General features: G+C 41.8%; 4 protein-coding genes across 4 annotated transcripts; 3 read left to right on the plus strand and 1 right to left on the minus strand.

Moving 5' to 3' along the window:
- Positions 1-199: 199 nt before the first annotated feature.
- On the plus strand, positions 200-3,277 carry LSM04_005543 (uncharacterized protein; the record flags this gene model as incomplete). Its single annotated transcript, XM_067331704.1, has 2 exons — positions 200-2,745; positions 3,217-3,277. 2 exons carry the CDS (start codon positions 200-202, stop codon positions 3,275-3,277), a joined length of 2,607 nt encoding a protein of 868 aa, XP_067193128.1.
- Positions 3,278-4,150: 873 nt separating this feature from the next.
- Positions 4,151-4,426, minus strand: LSM04_003413 (uncharacterized protein; the record flags this gene model as incomplete). Its single annotated transcript, XM_067331705.1, has 1 exon — positions 4,151-4,426. One exon carries the CDS (start codon positions 4,424-4,426, stop codon positions 4,151-4,153), a length of 276 nt encoding a protein of 91 aa, XP_067193060.1.
- A 7,710-nt stretch (positions 4,427-12,136) lies between these two features.
- Positions 12,137-12,596, plus strand: LSM04_001271 (D-aminoacyl-tRNA deacylase DTD; the record flags this gene model as incomplete). The annotated part of the gene is made up of 2 exons (XM_067331706.1): positions 12,137-12,502; positions 12,594-12,596. 2 exons carry the CDS (start codon positions 12,137-12,139, stop codon positions 12,594-12,596), a joined length of 369 nt encoding a protein of 122 aa, XP_067193018.1.
- Positions 12,597-17,883: 5,287 nt separating this feature from the next.
- LSM04_008800 (D-aminoacyl-tRNA deacylase DTD) lies at positions 17,884-18,318 on the plus strand (the record flags this gene model as incomplete). Its single annotated transcript, XM_067331707.1, has 1 exon — positions 17,884-18,318. One exon carries the CDS (start codon positions 17,884-17,886, stop codon positions 18,316-18,318), a length of 435 nt encoding a protein of 144 aa, XP_067193201.1.
- Between the last annotated feature and the right edge of the window lie 453 nt (positions 18,319-18,771).

An 18,771-nucleotide genomic window follows, 5' to 3' on the forward strand; every position in this document is an offset into this window, starting at 1 on the left:
TTAATTTTTCTCTTCTCGTTGTGTCTCTCTTTTAATATTCTGTGATGAGTTTTTGTTTTTGTTAAAGCAAGTGTTTTAACATTCCTCCGATGCCTTTTTTTTTTACTTTGTCTTTTCTTTTTCTTTTTCTTTTTATTTTTTTCTGTATTTCCATATTGTTATTATTAAACTGATAGAGTATACAATTCAGCAACCTCTAATGGAAGCAAAACTTTTATTTTGCGCTCATCAACTCAAGTCGCCATCAATAAAACTTCCCACGACAGTAAAAGTAGATGGTAATACAATACAGTACAAATGCCCTGAAACCCTAAAAGAGTCTGGTTTTCCAGTGGGGGATGCATCTTTCACTGTTGATGCGGCGTTTGATGATCCCCAGTCAAGTACACTTTCAAGCAGGACATTTGCTAATGTTGGTTCAAATTTTGTTCAGAGGCGACAGAATCAGGTGGTTTTCAGTTACGGAGTACGTTCCACACCAAAACGACAACTCATGTACGGCTCTGGATCTAAGGAAGGTTATGCAGCAAAAATAATCACTGACGCCGTCCAAGCTGGTGCTGGCAAAGGTATATTTGTTCTTTCTTGCTACATTATTGGAGCAACAGAACATCTTGTTGACCTTCTTAACTTCAGCAATGAACTTGGAGTTGTTGTTGACTCGGTAAAGGAAGGACCACGAGTTCGTATGATCGAAAGACTTCGCGTATCTTCGGCTTCCGATGTTCGTTATGCTATGTCTACTATTATTAAGAACTACGAAGAATATTTTGCGTCTGTTTTATGTGAAAGACAACCTACACCTGAACTCGAAGCTCTTCCTCCTTATTTACCTTATTCAATCGTTCTTCAACTTTACCGCTATGATGATGAGACTGCATTTACTGAATATATGGACGCAAACTCCTTGACTTTTATTGCATTAGGAGATGCTGAACGTCCTGTTCTTTGTGGAATTGATCTTTCCGCACAACAACAGTATGAAAAAGCACAGAGAACATTGGCTTCTGCAGCAGGTATTGTGTCAAGTATTCGTTGTAATCGACTACGTATTCCTTTCGGTAAATCAAAACTAAGCCAGTTATTACGTCGTGCATATAATGCTGAAAAGGGCAACCCGAACAACAGTCTTAACAGTTTAACTGAAACTACTTTTATCATTCACGCTTTCACAGACGCTGAATGGGCTGAAGAGACTTACCATTGCCTTTCTTTGACAAGGCGTGTCAGCAGCATTCTTGGCTCTACTGGAATTGGCTCGGTTACAAGGGATCTTGCAGTCGACAAATGGCGTCTTGATCAGGATGTGGTGGAGCTAAGGGATGAACTCATTATTGCTCGGACAGTGTATGATTACAAGCCCTGTATTTATGAACAGTCTAAACCAATCCCCAATATCAAGGAAGAGGAGATGAAACGAATAAATGCAATTCAATCTAAACGTGAAGAAGCACGTGAAAAAGAGTTAAACCTGGTTCGTGAACGTGCTAAGCAGGAAGCAGATAAGATCATAAAAGAACTAGAGGCCAAAACTGGAACGACATTGGCAGAATTGGAAAAAACACTTGAGAAAAAAAAACGGGAGAATGCTGCGCTACAAGCAGATCGTGAGAAACGCATAAATGACTACGAACAAACACTGGAAAAGATTCGCAAGAAGAAAGAAGAAGAAGAAAGTGCCGCTGAAAAGTTAAAAGAAGAAATGCAGCATCTTGAACAGGAACTTAATATACGCCAAAGTGCAATTGATGCCAAACAGAAACAACTGGAGATGATTCAGCTTGATAAAGCAAAGTCACGGGAAGCGATTGTAAAAGAACGTCAATCTATTCAGGCGATGCGTAAAACTGTACTGGAAGAGCGACGCCGTCAACGAAAGCAGTGGATTAACCAGATTAAGGAGATCAACACCAAAGTACTTGAACAAGTTCGTATGTTATCTGAGGAGCGAAAGAAAAATGGTGAGCAAGCTACATTGAAGGAAGAGGCAGCAGAAAAGGCTGTCACGGATGATATCAAGACTATTGAAGAATATTTACCAAAACTCATCTCTCTTGAGGATATTCCCGTCAATCCAGAGGAAACAGAGACTATTCGTCGTCAATTTGATGAAGTTTTCTCTCAAGAGAAACAGTCATATCTTGCGAAGATTGAAGAGGAAAAGGTTCGTAAAGATAAGCTTGAACGAGGACTTGAAGTATACCGACAACGTTTACTGGAAGCCTACCAAGCAAAGAAACAGGAAAAATTCCATGACGCAGTATCCAAAGAACAACAGCTCGATTCTCTTGTTGATCAGGTGCTTATCTACTTACGGAATGGAGTTCGTATGACGAAAATATCAAGTAAAGCAAATGTTCGCAAGCGTTTCTACTTTCTTTCTGAGGATTGTAAGCGTATTCACTCTTGCGAACTTGATCATCAAGGAGCTCCAATAAGTCGGAAAAAGCCTCCAGTTACAATATGGATTAAAGACATTAAAAAAGTTGTCATTGGTCTGTATACAACTTCCTTCGTTAACTACAGCAGTGAGGCGCAATTGATGAAGACGCGTCAAGAAGCTGTTTCGGACAACGGAACTTACCGTCACGATCCCACTCAGAACCTGAGTCCATTCAATCTGGGATTAAACAACTACCGTTCTTTTGCTCTTCTGCTACGAGGAGGAAAGTCGTTGGAGGTTGTCTGTGAGACGGACAGTGACTGTGAAGCTTGGCTTGTTGCCCTCAAGCGCCTTCTTAACCAGTTTTTTTTTTGTTTTGGTAAAAGAGAAAATGGTAGAGAGGGATACGATATTTTACAAAAGGAAAAATGGTGAAAGGGGTTCTCAGTAACAAGGGTTTACCAGCATAGTAGAGGGGAGACAAAGTAGGGTTTGTGATCTTTTCTTTTTTTTCTGTTTTTGATTTTTCCCACATCTCGATTTATTTGGGGAGAGTCGATGGTGTACGAGAATGTTCTCTTTTTCCTCAGAGCCTCTAAAGTGTATACAGAGGCTTTCTCTTCTTTCTTCCATTTGTTTTGTTTTGTTTTGAGAGGCTGTGAAATGAACACTCTGACCTTACGGTCCTCTGGTTACAAAAAACGGTGTCATCTTTGTTTTTATTATTGCCACTATAGTAAGGGGTTTTATTGGCAAGGCGTGAGTTTGGAAAAAGGTAAGCTTCCAATCAAGCCCATTTGCAGGATGTTCGCATTCACAAGCTCATAACTTAGGGATGTGGAAATAGATGGCCAGTATAAGAGGGCATTCGCAGCGTTGATGGTGTATACGTGATGAATCCGAAAGAAAAAAAGGAATATGTATTTTTTTCTTCCTGCAGATGAAATACCACATGGATGGTGTTTGAACCTTCGAGGAGAGGAAATTCTTTCCCCATTTCTATCAGACCCACGAAACGAATTTGGTCTCTTCACATCAGTCTTTGGTGTCATTCACCATGTAGAGGAACCATGAGTTCTTTAGGGTATTTAAGGAAATACGGACATTTCTGTGCATGGAATGAGCCGATATTGAAAAGAGAGAATCATTCCTCGATCACCAGTACACATTCTGCAGGGCAAAATGGCGACCAGAACACCCCGATACAGGAACTGGGAAAATAACCGATTTTCTCCAGAGCAAAAGGCCGCACTTGGTCCCACCATTGCAAAGCACCAGCCTCGCCGGCGAGAAGAGCGGGTGGTGGGTATTTGCACAAGTGGGGCTGTTTTAATGGGGTTCTCTTGTGACAAAGACCAAAAATAGGTCTTTTGGGAGTTGTTTAAGGGCTCAATAAAAAAGAAGTTGTGGAAAATGGACGGGGACCCGGTGGAAATCATCTGCGCACCCGATGGCGTGTGTGTAGTGAAATGGTTGTCAAAGTTTCGCTTGGTTCGACCTGTGCAGCCGCGCGGGTTCGTTTTTTTTTTGTTTTTTTTTTTTTTCCGCATACCCAGCGCACAAACAATCAACAAAGATCTTTCCACTGAAGATGGGCAATTGGAACAGGGTCACTGCGTTTGGCCGTGTGTTTTTACAAACTGTCAAGGGCTGCCGAGTTGGGGCGCGCTGCTGAAAGATATCCATGAGGCCAAAAATGATTCCCCCCAACAAAGAGCTGGTTCCTACACATTGAGGCATCGTGGAAGGTAATGTATATGCATATACTCAACCCCTCTGCCAAGCAAGGCGGGGCGCAGCAGATTCGGTGAAGTCGGACATTGCGGCACCACGCGCCGCGAAGGTAAATCGGAAGCATCGTAGAAGCCAAATGGGAGCTTTGCGCAAACAGGGATGCACCCAATATTTCTGAGGATAACTCGATATGATAGAAGGAACGTTGCCAGGAGAACGGGGGCATTTTACCGCTGGGGTTTGAAGCGAGTTACGGGCACCCGATGGTTTGCCACCTTGCGACTCCAAAAAGGCAATTCTGTTACCCATCCTTACGGCGAAACTGCAATAATTGAGGAGTAGGTCACAAACCCACCAAAAACTTTTCAAAAGTTAACCGTGCATAAACAAAAGATATGCCTTCTTCCAGGTGACGTTGCCAAAAGAAGTAAATGCAGGTTTTTACTGCCAAAAGGGGGAATTGGTTCATTTTTCTGGGTCTTACTCCTTTCCCGATAGTTTATAGGCGTATCTAGGAATTGACCCACACCATTACAAGGGGTTTCTAAGTAAAATGTAGTTCACCTTGTCTTTTGGAGTTGGGTGTTTATGCTTGGATTGATAAAGTTCGTATTGGTGGGCCAAAGGAAAGGGTGGAGATTTAGGGAGGGTGGGTATTTCTCAGAGTATATGGCATTGTGGGACCACTGTGGTAGAAGAAGAACATGTGCTTGATGAGAAGTGTGCGTTTATTGAGGTACTACCCAATCATGAAGTTCATTCCGTCTATTTGAGCCAAAAATATGATGCCAAGACTAGAGGAGGGCCATTTATCTTTAATTATCCACGATGAAAGGGGCAAGGGAAGCCACGATACATCGTGTATGATGTACGTTTCTTGGGGTCTGTGGAAGGGAATACCTTTTTTATTTAGTATTCTTTTTAATTGTTGCGTCGACGCTGATCACACCTTGGTGTGGTGGGATTTTGGGACCTTTAGATTGGGCCGGTTTTTTTTTTTCACCTCACACACGCCGCTGTCAGGAGAAGAATGAATTCAATACCTGTTGGGGAACAGCCTTGTTCCTTTGCCATAAAAGTTATCAACTGCCGCTATGTTGGTTGCAAAGGCTCAACCATGCACGAATGAATCATGCTCTTGTTCAGGTTTCTTGTGGAAGTTTCGGTCGTTGGAAGGGCAAGGGAAGGAGCTCCACGTATGATTTCTTCAACTGGAAGCTGCCGTTATTCTCTTGGCTCTAATTTTTGTTTTTTTTGTCACAAGGCCAGTAATTGATTGTCTCTTTGTTTTTCTCAAAAAATACCAAATTTATGAACACCATGAAGAAGGGAAACACGCGCAAGCAGTTGCCTTGGCCGGCGAGGCAAACGAGGCTAGTAGACTTTTTCGATGTTATGGTTTACAATCTGCATGACGTTACGTGGAGGTGGAAGAAAACCCTAGTGGATGACGCTTGCTAAATGGAAACGAGGGAGATGTGTTAAAAGACCCTTTTAACCATATCCTTTTCGACAGTACTCAATGTTTATGGATAATGAGAATTCCATTTGGACTCACTGAGTTATTTCACCATGACTAAAGCAGTAACAAAAAAAAAAACACGTTACGGGGTAATGAGAAAATATTGCCCTTTCCTTATTTATTTTTTTTGTTATTGAGGAAATGAGAGACATCTACTGTTCTTTCTTCTTGATATCGTGAGGTAAAACATTATTATTATTATTATTATTATTATTATTATTATTATTATTATTATTATTATTATTATTATTATTATTATTATTATTATTATTATTTGCATCCTTTTGGTGATAGTCAGAATCCCCGCTTTCTTTTATCATTTTTTCTTTGTCGTGGATACACGATTCTGTGTGCAATTTTTTTTCTCAAGTGAACGTCAATCAAAGAGGGAAGAAAGAGGAGAATATCTCAATTTACGTTCTTTTTGGGATAGCGTATTATTAAAAGAAATGATGCATTTTCAGTTGTGGATTTCCATCGGTAACTGCCTGTCTCAATAGGCATCGTGAAATGATTGTATGTTTGTGCCCTGTTCTCTTGCTGCGTGCCGGGGTGAATGACTGCAATGACATAATATATGCACCATGAGTGTCTTTGTTTCTTCTATTTCCCTCTCACACACACACTGTTCTCATTGGGATACTGAATCTCTTGTTTGTGTGTGTTTTAGACTTTGTTTCATTCACCTGGCAGATGTTCTGTATATATACAGTCATGCATTCATTTCGCACAGTATTACTCATCCGATTGGGGTTTGTATGGACCACTCTTCCTCTCATTTGTGTACATTATGACAACAATAGATACACACCCCTCGCTGCTATTCCTTCTTCGTTTGGGAGTGCAGTGCTATCGCAGGGAACAGGGAGAATTATTTCTTTCTGTTCTAACCATTTGCTTCGAGTACTTCTTTGGGTGTGCCACGATGACTACTGCTATTCTAATGCTTCCTCTGCATGTCCACTTGAAGTGTAGAGAATATCCCTGATGTTTGGGGCATGGATAGTGCCGTCAACGCAATTCCACGTGTGCTTAATGAAATCTGCAAGGATCGGCCACGACACCATTTGTCTTTGTTAGGGTTTTAATTGGACTGGCACCATTGCGGGACTCACAACCATGGGGTTGCACAATAGATGGTTGTGCAGTTTGTTTTGTGCATGCAAATGTCAAACAACAACAACAACAGCAACCAAAAATGCACATATACAATAACCCTAATACATGAAATGTTTGGTGCGCCAGGCCGCAACATAATGAAGAGGGATATCTGTGGTGATGTTTTTTCTTTTCGTTTTTATTCCCAGTCATTGAAGGGATGTGCAGCAACGTGCTTGGGTGATATTGCACATCTATTCTTTGTTTGGAGTTTCCTTCTATTTTACAATGCAGGAGTGTATTGTTGCTAAGGAAAAATAGACATACGATGATATCATCTTGCCCTTCTGCCACTGCTACGTCGTAATGGGAGGAATGCGCACGCCGATGTGTGTGTCCTGTCATTTGGGTTGGGTTTTTCTTTCCTCCTAGTGTAGGTTCAGAGTAACTATGAAATGTTCTTGGTGGTATTCGAGTATTCAAAACAGTGTGGACGTGGTGGTTGTGTGTGGAAGAGAGAAAAAATAACAACCATTCCTGTTTATATTTGTATATACTTGTTAAAGAAAAATGATGAATAAATACTACTTGAGGTTCTGTTTTTCTATGTTTATGTGTATCAACACTGGGGAGTGTGTACAGCTCAATGTTAAACAAACACCACACACACATACACACATAAATTGTTCCCTTGTCGAGACACTGAATTTCCTCGTTGTGTGTGTTGCGCTTGGTTTCGTTCACCTGATAGGTGCTCTGTATATGTACAACTATCAATTCATTTCCCATATTATTTACTCACTCGGTTGAGTCTCACAAGGATGTCTTGTTTTGCCTTCGTGACGTCTGTGCTATTCTTAGGGATTATGTGCCGGATTCTCCGGTAATCGGTGATATTTTCAAACCAGTTACTGTGCTTTTTTGTTCCATTTTTCTCGGAGATCTTGTCGCAGTCATGACCTGACCTGGCTGCGTTTGATTTTTAAATAGTATGGTTCGTTTCTCTTATTTGTCCCTTAAAATACTTGTGTGTGAGGGTGTAAGTTTTGTCAACCTGCAAACCTGACCGAGCTCCCTTCGCCTCGCATGGGATGTGGGTTAAACGGTGCTTTCAATACCTCTTTTTCGGCAATTAACAAAGCAGTTTTATGGAGAATGGAGAGTCTTTGATACTAATCTTCGTTTAATGTGGTCATTGCTTACTTGACGATAGTGGTAAATAGAAAAGCTATTAATAAATCTAATATTTGCTATTATTCTTCTTTATTGAGGGAGAAACAAAAACTAGACTGATCTTTTTGAAGCTTTTGAAACCAATTTGTTACAAGATGTGGATAGAAAAATGAGAGTGGTGTTGTTTTTATTTGCACTGTTTTTTTTTGAAGATAACTACGTTCGACGGTGACGATTGAGTTTTTTTTTCTTTTTCCGTCCCATCCACCCTCACTACCCCTTCCACGTGGAGAATTCCAGCGGTGACGGGACCCAAAGCGTCTGCTACGTCATAAATAATCAACGAAGTCGTGTATCATAGATTCATTTTTGTAAGTTGTTTTGTTTAACAGTAGGTAAAACGATTAATTGGCGTGTAGAAACGAAGGTTGCTGACTTGAAGTCTAACTCTTAAAAATTTATTTCTATCGTTTTTTCCCTTCTCCATAGAAATAAAAACAAAATACTGGGCCCAGGCACATATTTAGAAGGAATACAGTCTGCTTCTATTTCCAATTTCACAACTTGAAGTAAAATGATATACGTTCCTCTATATATATTGATGCCTATCAAAAAAAAAAAAAGAAAGGTGCGGCAATGGCAAAAATAAATATGAAATGGAAAAACCTTTTTTACTTTAACTCTCGTACCCCAGGGTAGGTGTTTGCTACTTTGAATGCTACGTTTTTTCTATTTTCCTTTTCTTTTTCCCCCTGCTCTCTGGAAAATGACTCTTTTAAGAGAGAAAAGAATTACTATATAAGTCCTACTATACCGAGGTAACCCACTAACGTACATATAAATAAAAGCCCATATAAAGGGATCAAGGGAGGTGCTCCGCGACATCATCAGGGTATGAAGAAAGGCAAGGCAATGTCCTACAAAGTATTCCTCGTGTTTCTTCTTATTCTGTGCTCAAGCGCCATCCTCTGTCGCGCCACGTCCATGAAAGAGCAAGAGAGAAGCAGAGTTGCACTCTTTCAAGCTGGGGTCTCAACAGTGCCATTTGAGGATAAGGGGAAGATAGTTCAAAGAAAAGTCCATTCGTTCCGCGTTCCTTCTCTTGTTAACGTGGATGGGGTGATGGTCGCCATCGCCGACGCCCGGTATAATTCAGACAACGACCACTCCTTCATTGAGACAGTGGTAAAGTACAGCGTGGACAATGGCGAGACGTGGGAAACGCAAATCGCTGTCAAGAACGCTCGTGTGAGTTCCGTTTCTCGTGTGGTGGTCCCCACGGTGATCGTAAAGGGGAACAAGATTTACGTTCTTCTGGGGAGATTCAACAGCTCGGACAGCTCCTGGGTTCACCACCCTGATGGAAGCGATTGGGAGCCCGTGCTTTCTGTTGGTGAAGTTAAGAAGACAAATACTAACGGCAGAGTGAAGGCAACTATTACATGGACCGATCCTGTTTCTCTAAAGTCTGTTTTCCCTAAAATGATTGCAGGAGCACCATCAAAGGCATTTCTTGGCGGTGTGGGGGTTGCTACTGCAACAACGAGCGGCGCTCTTGTGTTCCCTGTGCAGGCGACGAATACAAATAAGGATATCACCGCAATGATCATGTATTCTACTGATGATGGTAAGACATGGAAGTTCTCAAAAGGCAGGACCTTACTGGGGTGTTCCGAATCCTCTATTCTTGAGTGGGAAGGGAAGCTCATTATGAACACCCGACTTGACACTGGCTACCGCAAAGTCTTCGAGTCCAAAGATATGGGTGATACATGGTATGAGGCTGTGGGTACACTATCCAATGTGTGGGGCAACTCACCACCACGTAAAGGACCTGGCAGCCAGGGTGCCTTCATTCCCGTGACGATTGAGGGGAAGCGTGTAATGCTATTTACACACCCACTGAATTACAAGGGGATGTGGGAGCGCGACCGACTCCACCTTTGGGTGACAGACAACAACCGCATATTTGACGTTGGTCAGATTTCCGTTGGTGATGAGAACGCTCCCTACAGCTCAGTACTGTACAAGGATGACAGGCTCTTCTGCTTGCATGAGACAAAAGTCAACAATCAAAACTATAATCTTATGTTTCTGGAGCTGAAAAAGGAACTGAAACTGATCAAATCAGTGGTGCGAACCTGGATCAATCAGGATAAGAACTTCTCAGACATTTGCATCCCCACCGAATCAAAGGAACTCTCTCGTGTAAGTAACTGCTTTATCAGACTCCCATTCCCCTCTGCTGGGATTGTTGGTTTCCTTTCCAATGGCTTTTCCTGTGGAATGTGGAAGGACGCATACCGCTGTGTGGACGCTCGCACGAAAAATGCCGAGAAGGTTCCCAATGGCCTGACATTCAAAGGAGTTGGTGCTGGGGCACGTTGGCCAGTGAGCAAGCAGGGACAGAACCAGCGATACCATTTTGCAAACTACATGTTTACGCTGGTGGCGACGGTGCAAATCGTTGAGCCTCCGAGAGTTGGCAACTCAGCCCCGCTATTGGGAGTGAGCCTGGACGATGCTGGTGTCAAGAAGGTTCTGGGGCTCTCGTTTAACAAGGACCGGAAGTGGCGCCCCATATACGGGAAGCATGAAGCTGCACCCACCGGATCATGGGAACTGAGTAAGACATACCAGGTGGCACTAACTTTTCAGGGGGGAGTGGGATCGATCTATGTCAACGGACAGCCCTTGGAGGGCTCGGGGAAGAGACTTGATTACGATACAGAGTCCCGCTATGTCTCACACTTCTACATTGGCGGATACGGAGGTACTGGACCGGAGACAGATGGCCACGTGACAGTGACCAACGTTCTTTTATACAACAGAGAACTAACCCAGAAGGAAATCGGAACCTTGTTTTTGGCCGGGGATAAAATTGCAGATGTCACCTTGGAGTATGATTCCAATTCTTCTTCGTGTGACGAGACAGGTGAATCAGGTGGTTTGGGAAATGATGGATCGGCACTCTGTTTCGGGGTTGATTGTTTCTCATCGATGCTTCTCCTGTTAATCTCCCTAACTCTCGTTCTATTTTACTAAATTGTTTTTTTTTCTGAGGTTTTAACATTCAACAACGATTGAATAGACTACATGAGATTAGATGCTCTTTTTTTTTTTATGACCGTCACTTCTCTCGCATGGAAAAGCCAAACGTATGCTTTTGTCGAGCGCATTGAGGTGCCGGTTTGTGGTGAATGGGATAATACCCGATTGGATTATAAAAAAACGATATCTAGATTATGCATTTAAGCCATTATGTTCTTGGAATTATGTTCTCTTTTTCTCTCTGTGTTTTTATTATCATTGTTTTTCTTTGAAAATAATTTTAATTTTAATTTAGGATTTTAAGATTTTTTTTTTGATTTAATATATTATTATTTTAATTTAACTTGAACTGAATTTAAATTTAATTTTTTTAATCCATCGTGTTTTTTCGTTTCCTTTTGAAAAGAATATGCGACTGCCAATGATCTATTATGTTATGGCTTGCTGTGTTGTGTTTCCATTTTTCTTTTACTTTATTGTTTTTTTTTTTGAAGATGCGAAGAGTTACCGGCTGAACGCTTGGGAAGAGTTTAGGTTTTTAGTTGTTTTTTTTTATTATCGTTTATATATTGTGGTCAGGTATGGCTTTGGTTCCGTACCTCGTCAATCAGTAGAGTGCCTTGGGTAGGTCTTTGAAAGGCTGCATATGGGAAAATAGACCTAAAAAGGTGCTCGTCACCGTTGTCGACGGAGGCGCCTTGTCAAATGCGAAGCCTGCGTCATCATTGCCGATGGATTGACTCTGATTATAGAGGATGATGTGGGATGGAAGTCATGGTTTGACTCTTCCGTGATGGATCAGGTGGCAGATCTGCACACGCCCGGTTTGCCACAGCTGTAGGCGGGGTTTTTTATTCCCTTTCTATCGGTAGTTAAAATCATCGGGTGTTATGCAGTTCATTAATGCCAAAGATGCCGACGAAAACAATGAGCAGAGCGATGATGTTACAGATGTTCTTAGATCAGAAATTTAAAAATATTGATATCTTCACATGAATCTCAAGGCCCTGTAATGGGGGAAATTTCAGTCCTGGAGGTGGATTTGCGAGGGTAGTTAAAACTGTTGGATACAAATATCTTACAGGTAAAAGTAGCTTTTGTCTATTTTAATGATTGGATAGAGTTAGCTCAACACACGGCACATCCCTCCCCTGTCCATGTTGCGTAGGGGCTCAATGAAGGCTTTTGTGCAGCGTATTACTAGCGGATCGGTGAGAGTGGGCGATGAAGTTGTTGGTGAGGCGAGTCGTGGAATTGCTGTGTTGGTGGCTATTCACCGTGATGATACTGCAGATGATATGAATTACATTGCCCGAAAGTTACTGGGACTGCGTTTGTGGTCGAGCGATGACGGACAAAAGACGTGGGATCGCAATATCAAACAAATTGATGGTGATATTTTGCTTATTTCTCAGTTTACACTTATGCATGTACTTAAAGGTAATAAACCGGATTTTCATATGGCTATGGACCCTGAGGAGGCGCTTAAAATGTTTAATACTTTGCGTGACACTCTTAAAAATGACTATTTTCCAGACAGGGTTGCAACGGGGCAATTTCAATCATATATGAACATTAAATTTAATAAATGATGAGCCGGTAACAATTATCCTTGACAGTCGCAATAGACAGTAGGTTAAATCGTATTTTTGCTGTTTGAAGAAACTCAAGCTTCACAATGATTTTTGATTGGTATCTCAACCACTCCTTTGCTCCCTGACTACGAGGTGGTGTATCCCTGTTTCTATCGAGCCACAGAGATAACTAACATGCTATTTTTATTGCACACTGTCAAGGGATAAGCAAAACAAGTTTTCCATGGGAGGTTGAATGGCCTTACTGAGAACAGGATGTAATTGACACTAAAACACATGAAATCTGACCAAGAGGGGACGTTATGGTCGAATGGACTATGCGGGTAAGATGTGAACAGGTGCTGGGAGTTCTTTTCATTTTTTTTTTTGTATTTTTTTCTTTCCTCCTAGTGTAGGCTCAGAGTAACTATGAAATGTTCTTGGTGGTATTCGAGTATTAAAAACAGTGTGGACGTGGTGGTTGTGTGTGGAAGAGAGAAAAAATAACAACCATTCCTGTTTATATTTGTATATACTTGTTAAAGAAAAATGATGAATAAATACTACTTGAGGTTCTGTTTTTCTATGTTTATGTGTATCAACACTGGGGAGTGTGTACAGCTCAATGTTAAACAAACACCACACACACATACACACATAAATTGTTCCCTTGTCGAGACAGTGAATTTCCTCGTTGTGTGTGTTGCGCTTGGTTTCGTTCACCTGATAGGTGCTCTGTATATGTACAACTATCAATTCATTTCCCATATTATTTACTCACTCGGTTGAGTCTCACAAGGATGTCTTGTTTTGCCTTCGTGACGTCTGTGCTATTCTTAGGGATTATGTGCCGGATTCTCCGGTAATCGGTGATATTTTCAAACCAGTTACTGTGCTTTTTTTTCCCTTTTTTTCGGAGATCTTGTCGCAGTCATGACCTGACCTGGCTGCGTTTGATTTTTAAATAGTATGGTTCGTTTCTCTTATTTGTCCCTTAAAATACTTGTGTGTGAGGGTGTAAGTTTTGTCAACCTGCAAACCTGACCGAGCTCCCTTCGCCTCGCATGGGATGTGGGTTAAACGGTGCTTTCAATACCTCTTTTTCGGCAATTAACAAAGCAGTTTTATGGAGAATGGAGAGTCTTTGATACTAATCTTCGTTTAATGTGGTCATTGCTTACTTGACGATAGTGGTAAATAGAAAAGCTATTAATAAATCTAATATTTGCTATTATTCTTCTTTATTGAGGGAGAAACAAAAACTAGACTGATCTTTTTGAAGCTTTTGAAACCAATTTGTTACAAGATGTGGATAGAAAAATGAGAGTGGTGTTGTTTTTATTTGCACTGTTTTTTTTTGAAGATAACTACGTTCGACGGTGACGATTGAGTTTTTTTTCTTTTTCCGTCCCATCCACCCTCACTACCCCTTCCACGTGGAGAATTCCAGCGGTGACGGGACCCAAAGCGTCTGCTACGTCATAAATAATCAACGAAGTCGTGTATCATAGATTCATTTTTGTAAGTTGTTTTGTTTAACAGTAGGTAAAACGATTAATTGGCGTGTAGAAACGAAGGTTGCTGACTTGAAGTCTAACTCTTAAAAATTTATTTCTATCGTTTTTTCCCTTCTCCATAGAAATAAAAACAAAATACTGGGCCCAGGCACATATTTAGAAGGAATACAGTCTGCTTCTATTTCCAATTTCACAACTTGAAGTAAAATGATATACGTTCCTCTATATATATTGATGCCTATCAAAAAAAAAAGAAAGGTGCGGCAATGGCAAAAATAAATATGAAATGGAAAAACCTTTTTTACTTTAACTCTTGTACCCCAGGGTAGGTGTTTGCTACTTTGAATGCTACGTTTTTTCTATTTTCCTTTTCTTTTTCCCCTGCTCTCTGGAAAATGACTCTTTTAAGAGAGAAAAGAATTACTATATAAGTCCTACTATACCGAGGTAACCCACTAACGTACATATAAATAAAAGCCCATATAAAGGGATCAAGGGAGGTGCTCCGCGACATCATCAGGGTATGAAGAAAGGCAAGGCAATGTCCTACAAAGTATTCCTCGTGTTTCTTCTTATTCTGTGCTCAAGCGCCATCCTCTGTCGCGCCACGTCCATGAAAGAGCAAGAGAGAAGCAGAGTTGCACTCTTTCAAGCTGGGGTCTCAACAGTGCCATTTGAGGATAAGGGGAAGATAGTTCAAAGAAAAGTCCATTCGTTCCGCGTTCCTTCTCTTGTTAACGTGGATGGGGTGATGGTCGCCATCGCCGACGCCCGGTATAATTCAGACAACGACCACTCCTTCATTGAGACAGTGGTAAAGTACAGCGTGGACAATGGCGAGACGTGGGAAACGCAAATCGCTGTCAAGAACGCTCGTGTGAGTTCCGTTTCTCGTGTGGTGGTCCCCACGGTGATCGTAAAGGGGAACAAGATTTACGTTCTTCTGGGGAGATTCAACAGCTCGGACAGCTCCTGGGTTCACCACCCTGATGGAAGCGATTGGGAGCCCGTGCTTTCTGTTGGTGAAGTTAAGAAGACAAATACTAACGGCAGAGTGAAGGCAACTATTACATGGACCGATCCTGTTTCTCTAAAGTCTGTTTTCCCTAAAATGATTGCAGGAGCACCATCAAAGGCATTTCTTGGCGGTGTGGGGGTTGCTACTGCAACAACGAGCGGCGCTCTTGTGTTCCCTGTGCAGGCGACGAATACAAATAAGGATATCACCGCAATGATCATGTATTCTACTGATGATGGTAAGACATGGAAGTTCTCAAAAGGCAGGACCTTACTGGGGTGTTCCGAATCCTCTATTCTTGAGTGGGAAGGGAAGCTCATTATGAACACCCGACTTGACACTGGCTACCGCAAAGTCTTCGAGTCCAAAGATATGGGTGATACATGGTATGAGGCTGTGGGTACACTATCCAATGTGTGGGGCAACTCACCACCACGTAAAGGACCTGGCAGCCAGAGTGCCTTCATTCCCGTGACGATTGAGGGGAAGCGTGTAATGCTATTTACACACCCACTGAATTACAAGGGGATGTGGGAGCGCGACCGACTCCACCTTTGGGTGACAGACAACAACCGCATATTTGACGTTGGTCAGATTTCCGTTGGTGATGAGAACGCTCCCTACAGCTCAGTACTGTACAAGGATGACAGGCTCTTCTGCTTGCATGAGACAAAAGTCAACAATCAAAACTATAATCTTATGTTTCTGGAGCTGAAAAAGGAACTGAAACTGATCAAATCAGTGGTGCGAACCTGGATCAATCAGGATAAGAACTTCTCAGACATTTGCATCCCCACCGAATCAAAGGAACTCTCTCGTGTAAGTAACTGCGGACTCCCATTCCCCACTGCTGGGCTTGTTGGTTTCCTTTCCAATGGCTTTTCCTGTGGAATGTGGAAGGACGCATACCGCTGTGTGGACGCTCGCACGAAAAATGCCGAGAAGGTTCCCAATGGCCTGACATTCAAAGGAGTTGGTGCTGGGGCACGTTGGCCAGTGAGCAAGCAGGGACAGAACCAGCGATACCATTTTGCAAACTACATGTTTACGCTGGTGGCGACGGTGCAAATCGTTGAGCCTCCGAGAGTTGGCAACTCAGCCCCGCTATTGGGAGTGAGCCTGGACGATGCTGGTGTCAAGAAGGTTCTGGGGCTCTCGTTTAACAAGGACCGGAAGTGGCGCCCCATATACGGGAAGCATGAAGCTGCACCCACCGGATCATGGGAACTGAGTAAGACATACCAGGTGGCACTAACTTTTCAGGGGGGAGTGGGATCGATCTATGTCAACGGACAGCCCTTGGAGGGCTCGGGGAAGAGACTTGATTACGATACAGAGTCCCGCTATGTCTCACACTTCTACATTGGCGGATACGGAGGTACTGAACAGAAGACAGATGGCCACGTGACAGTGACCAACGTTCTTTTATACAACAGAGAACTAACCCAGAAGGAAATCGGAACCTTGTTTTTGGCCGGGGATAAAATTGCAGATGTCACCTTGGAGTATGATTCCAATTCTTCTTCGTGTGACGAGACAGGTGAATCAGGTGGTTTGGGAAATGATGGATCGGCACTCTGTTTCGGGGTTGATTGTTTCTCATCGATGCTTCTCCTGTTAATCTCCCTAACTCTCGTTCTATTTTACTAAATTGTTTTTTTTTCTGAGGTTTTAACATTCAACAACGATTGAATAGACTACATGAGATTATATGCTCTTTTTTTTTTTATGACCGTCACTTCTCTCGCATGGAAAAGCCAAACGTATGCTTTTGTCGAGCGCATTGAGGTGCCGGTTTGTGGTGAATGGGATAATACCCGATTGGATTATAAAAAAACGATATCTAGATTATGCATTTAAGCCATTATGTTCTTGGAATTATGTTCTCTTTTTCTCTCTGTGTTTTTATTATCATTGTTTTTCTTTGAAAATAATTTTAATTTTAATTTAGGATTTTAAGATTTTTTTTTTGATTTAATATATTATTATTTTAATTTAACTTGAACTGAATTTAAATTTAATTTTTTTAATCCATCGTGTTTTTTCGTTTCCTTTTGAAAAGAATATGCGACTGCCAATGATCTATTATGTTATGGCTTGCTGTGTTGTGTTTCCATTTTCTTTTACTTTATTGTTTTTTTTTTTTGAAGATGCGAAGAGTTACCGGCTGAACGCTTGGGAAGAGTTTAGGTTTTTAGTTGTTTCTTTTTATTATCGTTTATATATTGTGGTCAGGTATGGCTTTGGTTCCGTACCTCGTCAATCAGTAGAGTGCCTTGGGTAGGTCTTTGAAAGGCTGCATATGGGAAAATAGACCTAAAAAGGTGCTCGTCACCGTTGTCGACGGAGGCGCCTTGTCAAATGCGAAGCCTGCGTCATCATTGCCGATGGATTGACTCTGATTATAGAGGATGATGTGGGATGGAAGTCATGGTTTGACTCTTCCGTGATGGATCAGGTGGCAGATCTGCACACGCCCGGTTTGCCACAGCTGTAGGCGGGGTTTTTTATTCCCTTTCTATCGGTAGTTAAAATCATCGGGTGTTATGCAGTTCATTAATGCCAAAGATGCCGACGAAAACAATGAGCAGAGCGATGATGTTACAGATGTTCTTAGATCAGAAATTTAAAAATATTGATATCTTCACATGAATCTCAAGGCCCTGTAATGGGGGAAATTTCAGTCCTGGAGGTGGATTTGCGAGGGTAGTTAAAACTGTTGGATACAAATATCTTACAGGTAAAAGTAGCTTTTGTCTATTTTAATGATTGGATAGAGTTAGCTCAACACACGGCACATCCCTCCCCTGTCCATGTTGCGTAGGGGCTCAATGAAGGCTTTTGTGCAGCGTATTACTAGCGGATCGGTGAGAGTGGGCGATGAAGTTGTTGGTGAGGCGAGTCGTGGAATTGCTGTGTTGGTGGCTATTCACCGTGATGATACTGCAGATGATATGAATTACATTGCCCGAAAGTTACTGGGACTGCGTTTGTGGTCGAGCGATGACGGACAAAAGACGTGGGATCGCAATATCAAACAAATTGATGGTGATATTTTGCTTATTTCTCAGTTTACACTTATGCATGTACTTAAAGGTAATAAACCGGATTTTCATATGGCTATGGACCCTGAGGAGGCGCTTAAAATGTTTAATACTTTGCGTGACACTCTTAAAAATGACTATTTTCCAGACAGGGTTGCAACGGGGCAATTTCAATCATATATGAACATTAAATTTAATAAATGATGAGCCGGTAACAATTATCCTTGACAGTCGCAATAGACAGTAGGTTAAATCGTATTTTTGCTGTTTGAAGAAACTCAAGCTTCACAATGATTTTTGATTGGTATCTCAACCACTCCTTTGCTCCCTGACTACGAGGTGGTGTATCCCTGTTTCTATCGAGCCACAGAGATAACTAACATGCTATTTTTATTGCACACTGTCAAGGGATAAGCAAAACAAGTTTTCCATGGGAGGTTGAATGGCCTTACTGAGAACAGGATGTAATTGACACTAAAACACATGAAATCTGACCAAGAGGGGACGTTATGGTCGAATGGACTATGCGGGTAAGTTGGGTTTGTAACGTGGATTCACGTCAGTATTTTATTTGCCAAAAATACAACTGTTTATTTCATGTGAACAGGTGCTGGGAGTTCTTTTCATTTTTTTTTGTATTTTTTTTTCTTTACTCCT

Source organism: Trypanosoma melophagium, assembly GCF_022059095.1.
Source record: "Trypanosoma melophagium isolate St. Kilda chromosome Unknown ctg18segment0, whole genome shotgun sequence".
NCBI classification, from domain to species: domain Eukaryota; phylum Euglenozoa; class Kinetoplastea; order Trypanosomatida; family Trypanosomatidae; genus Trypanosoma; species Trypanosoma melophagium.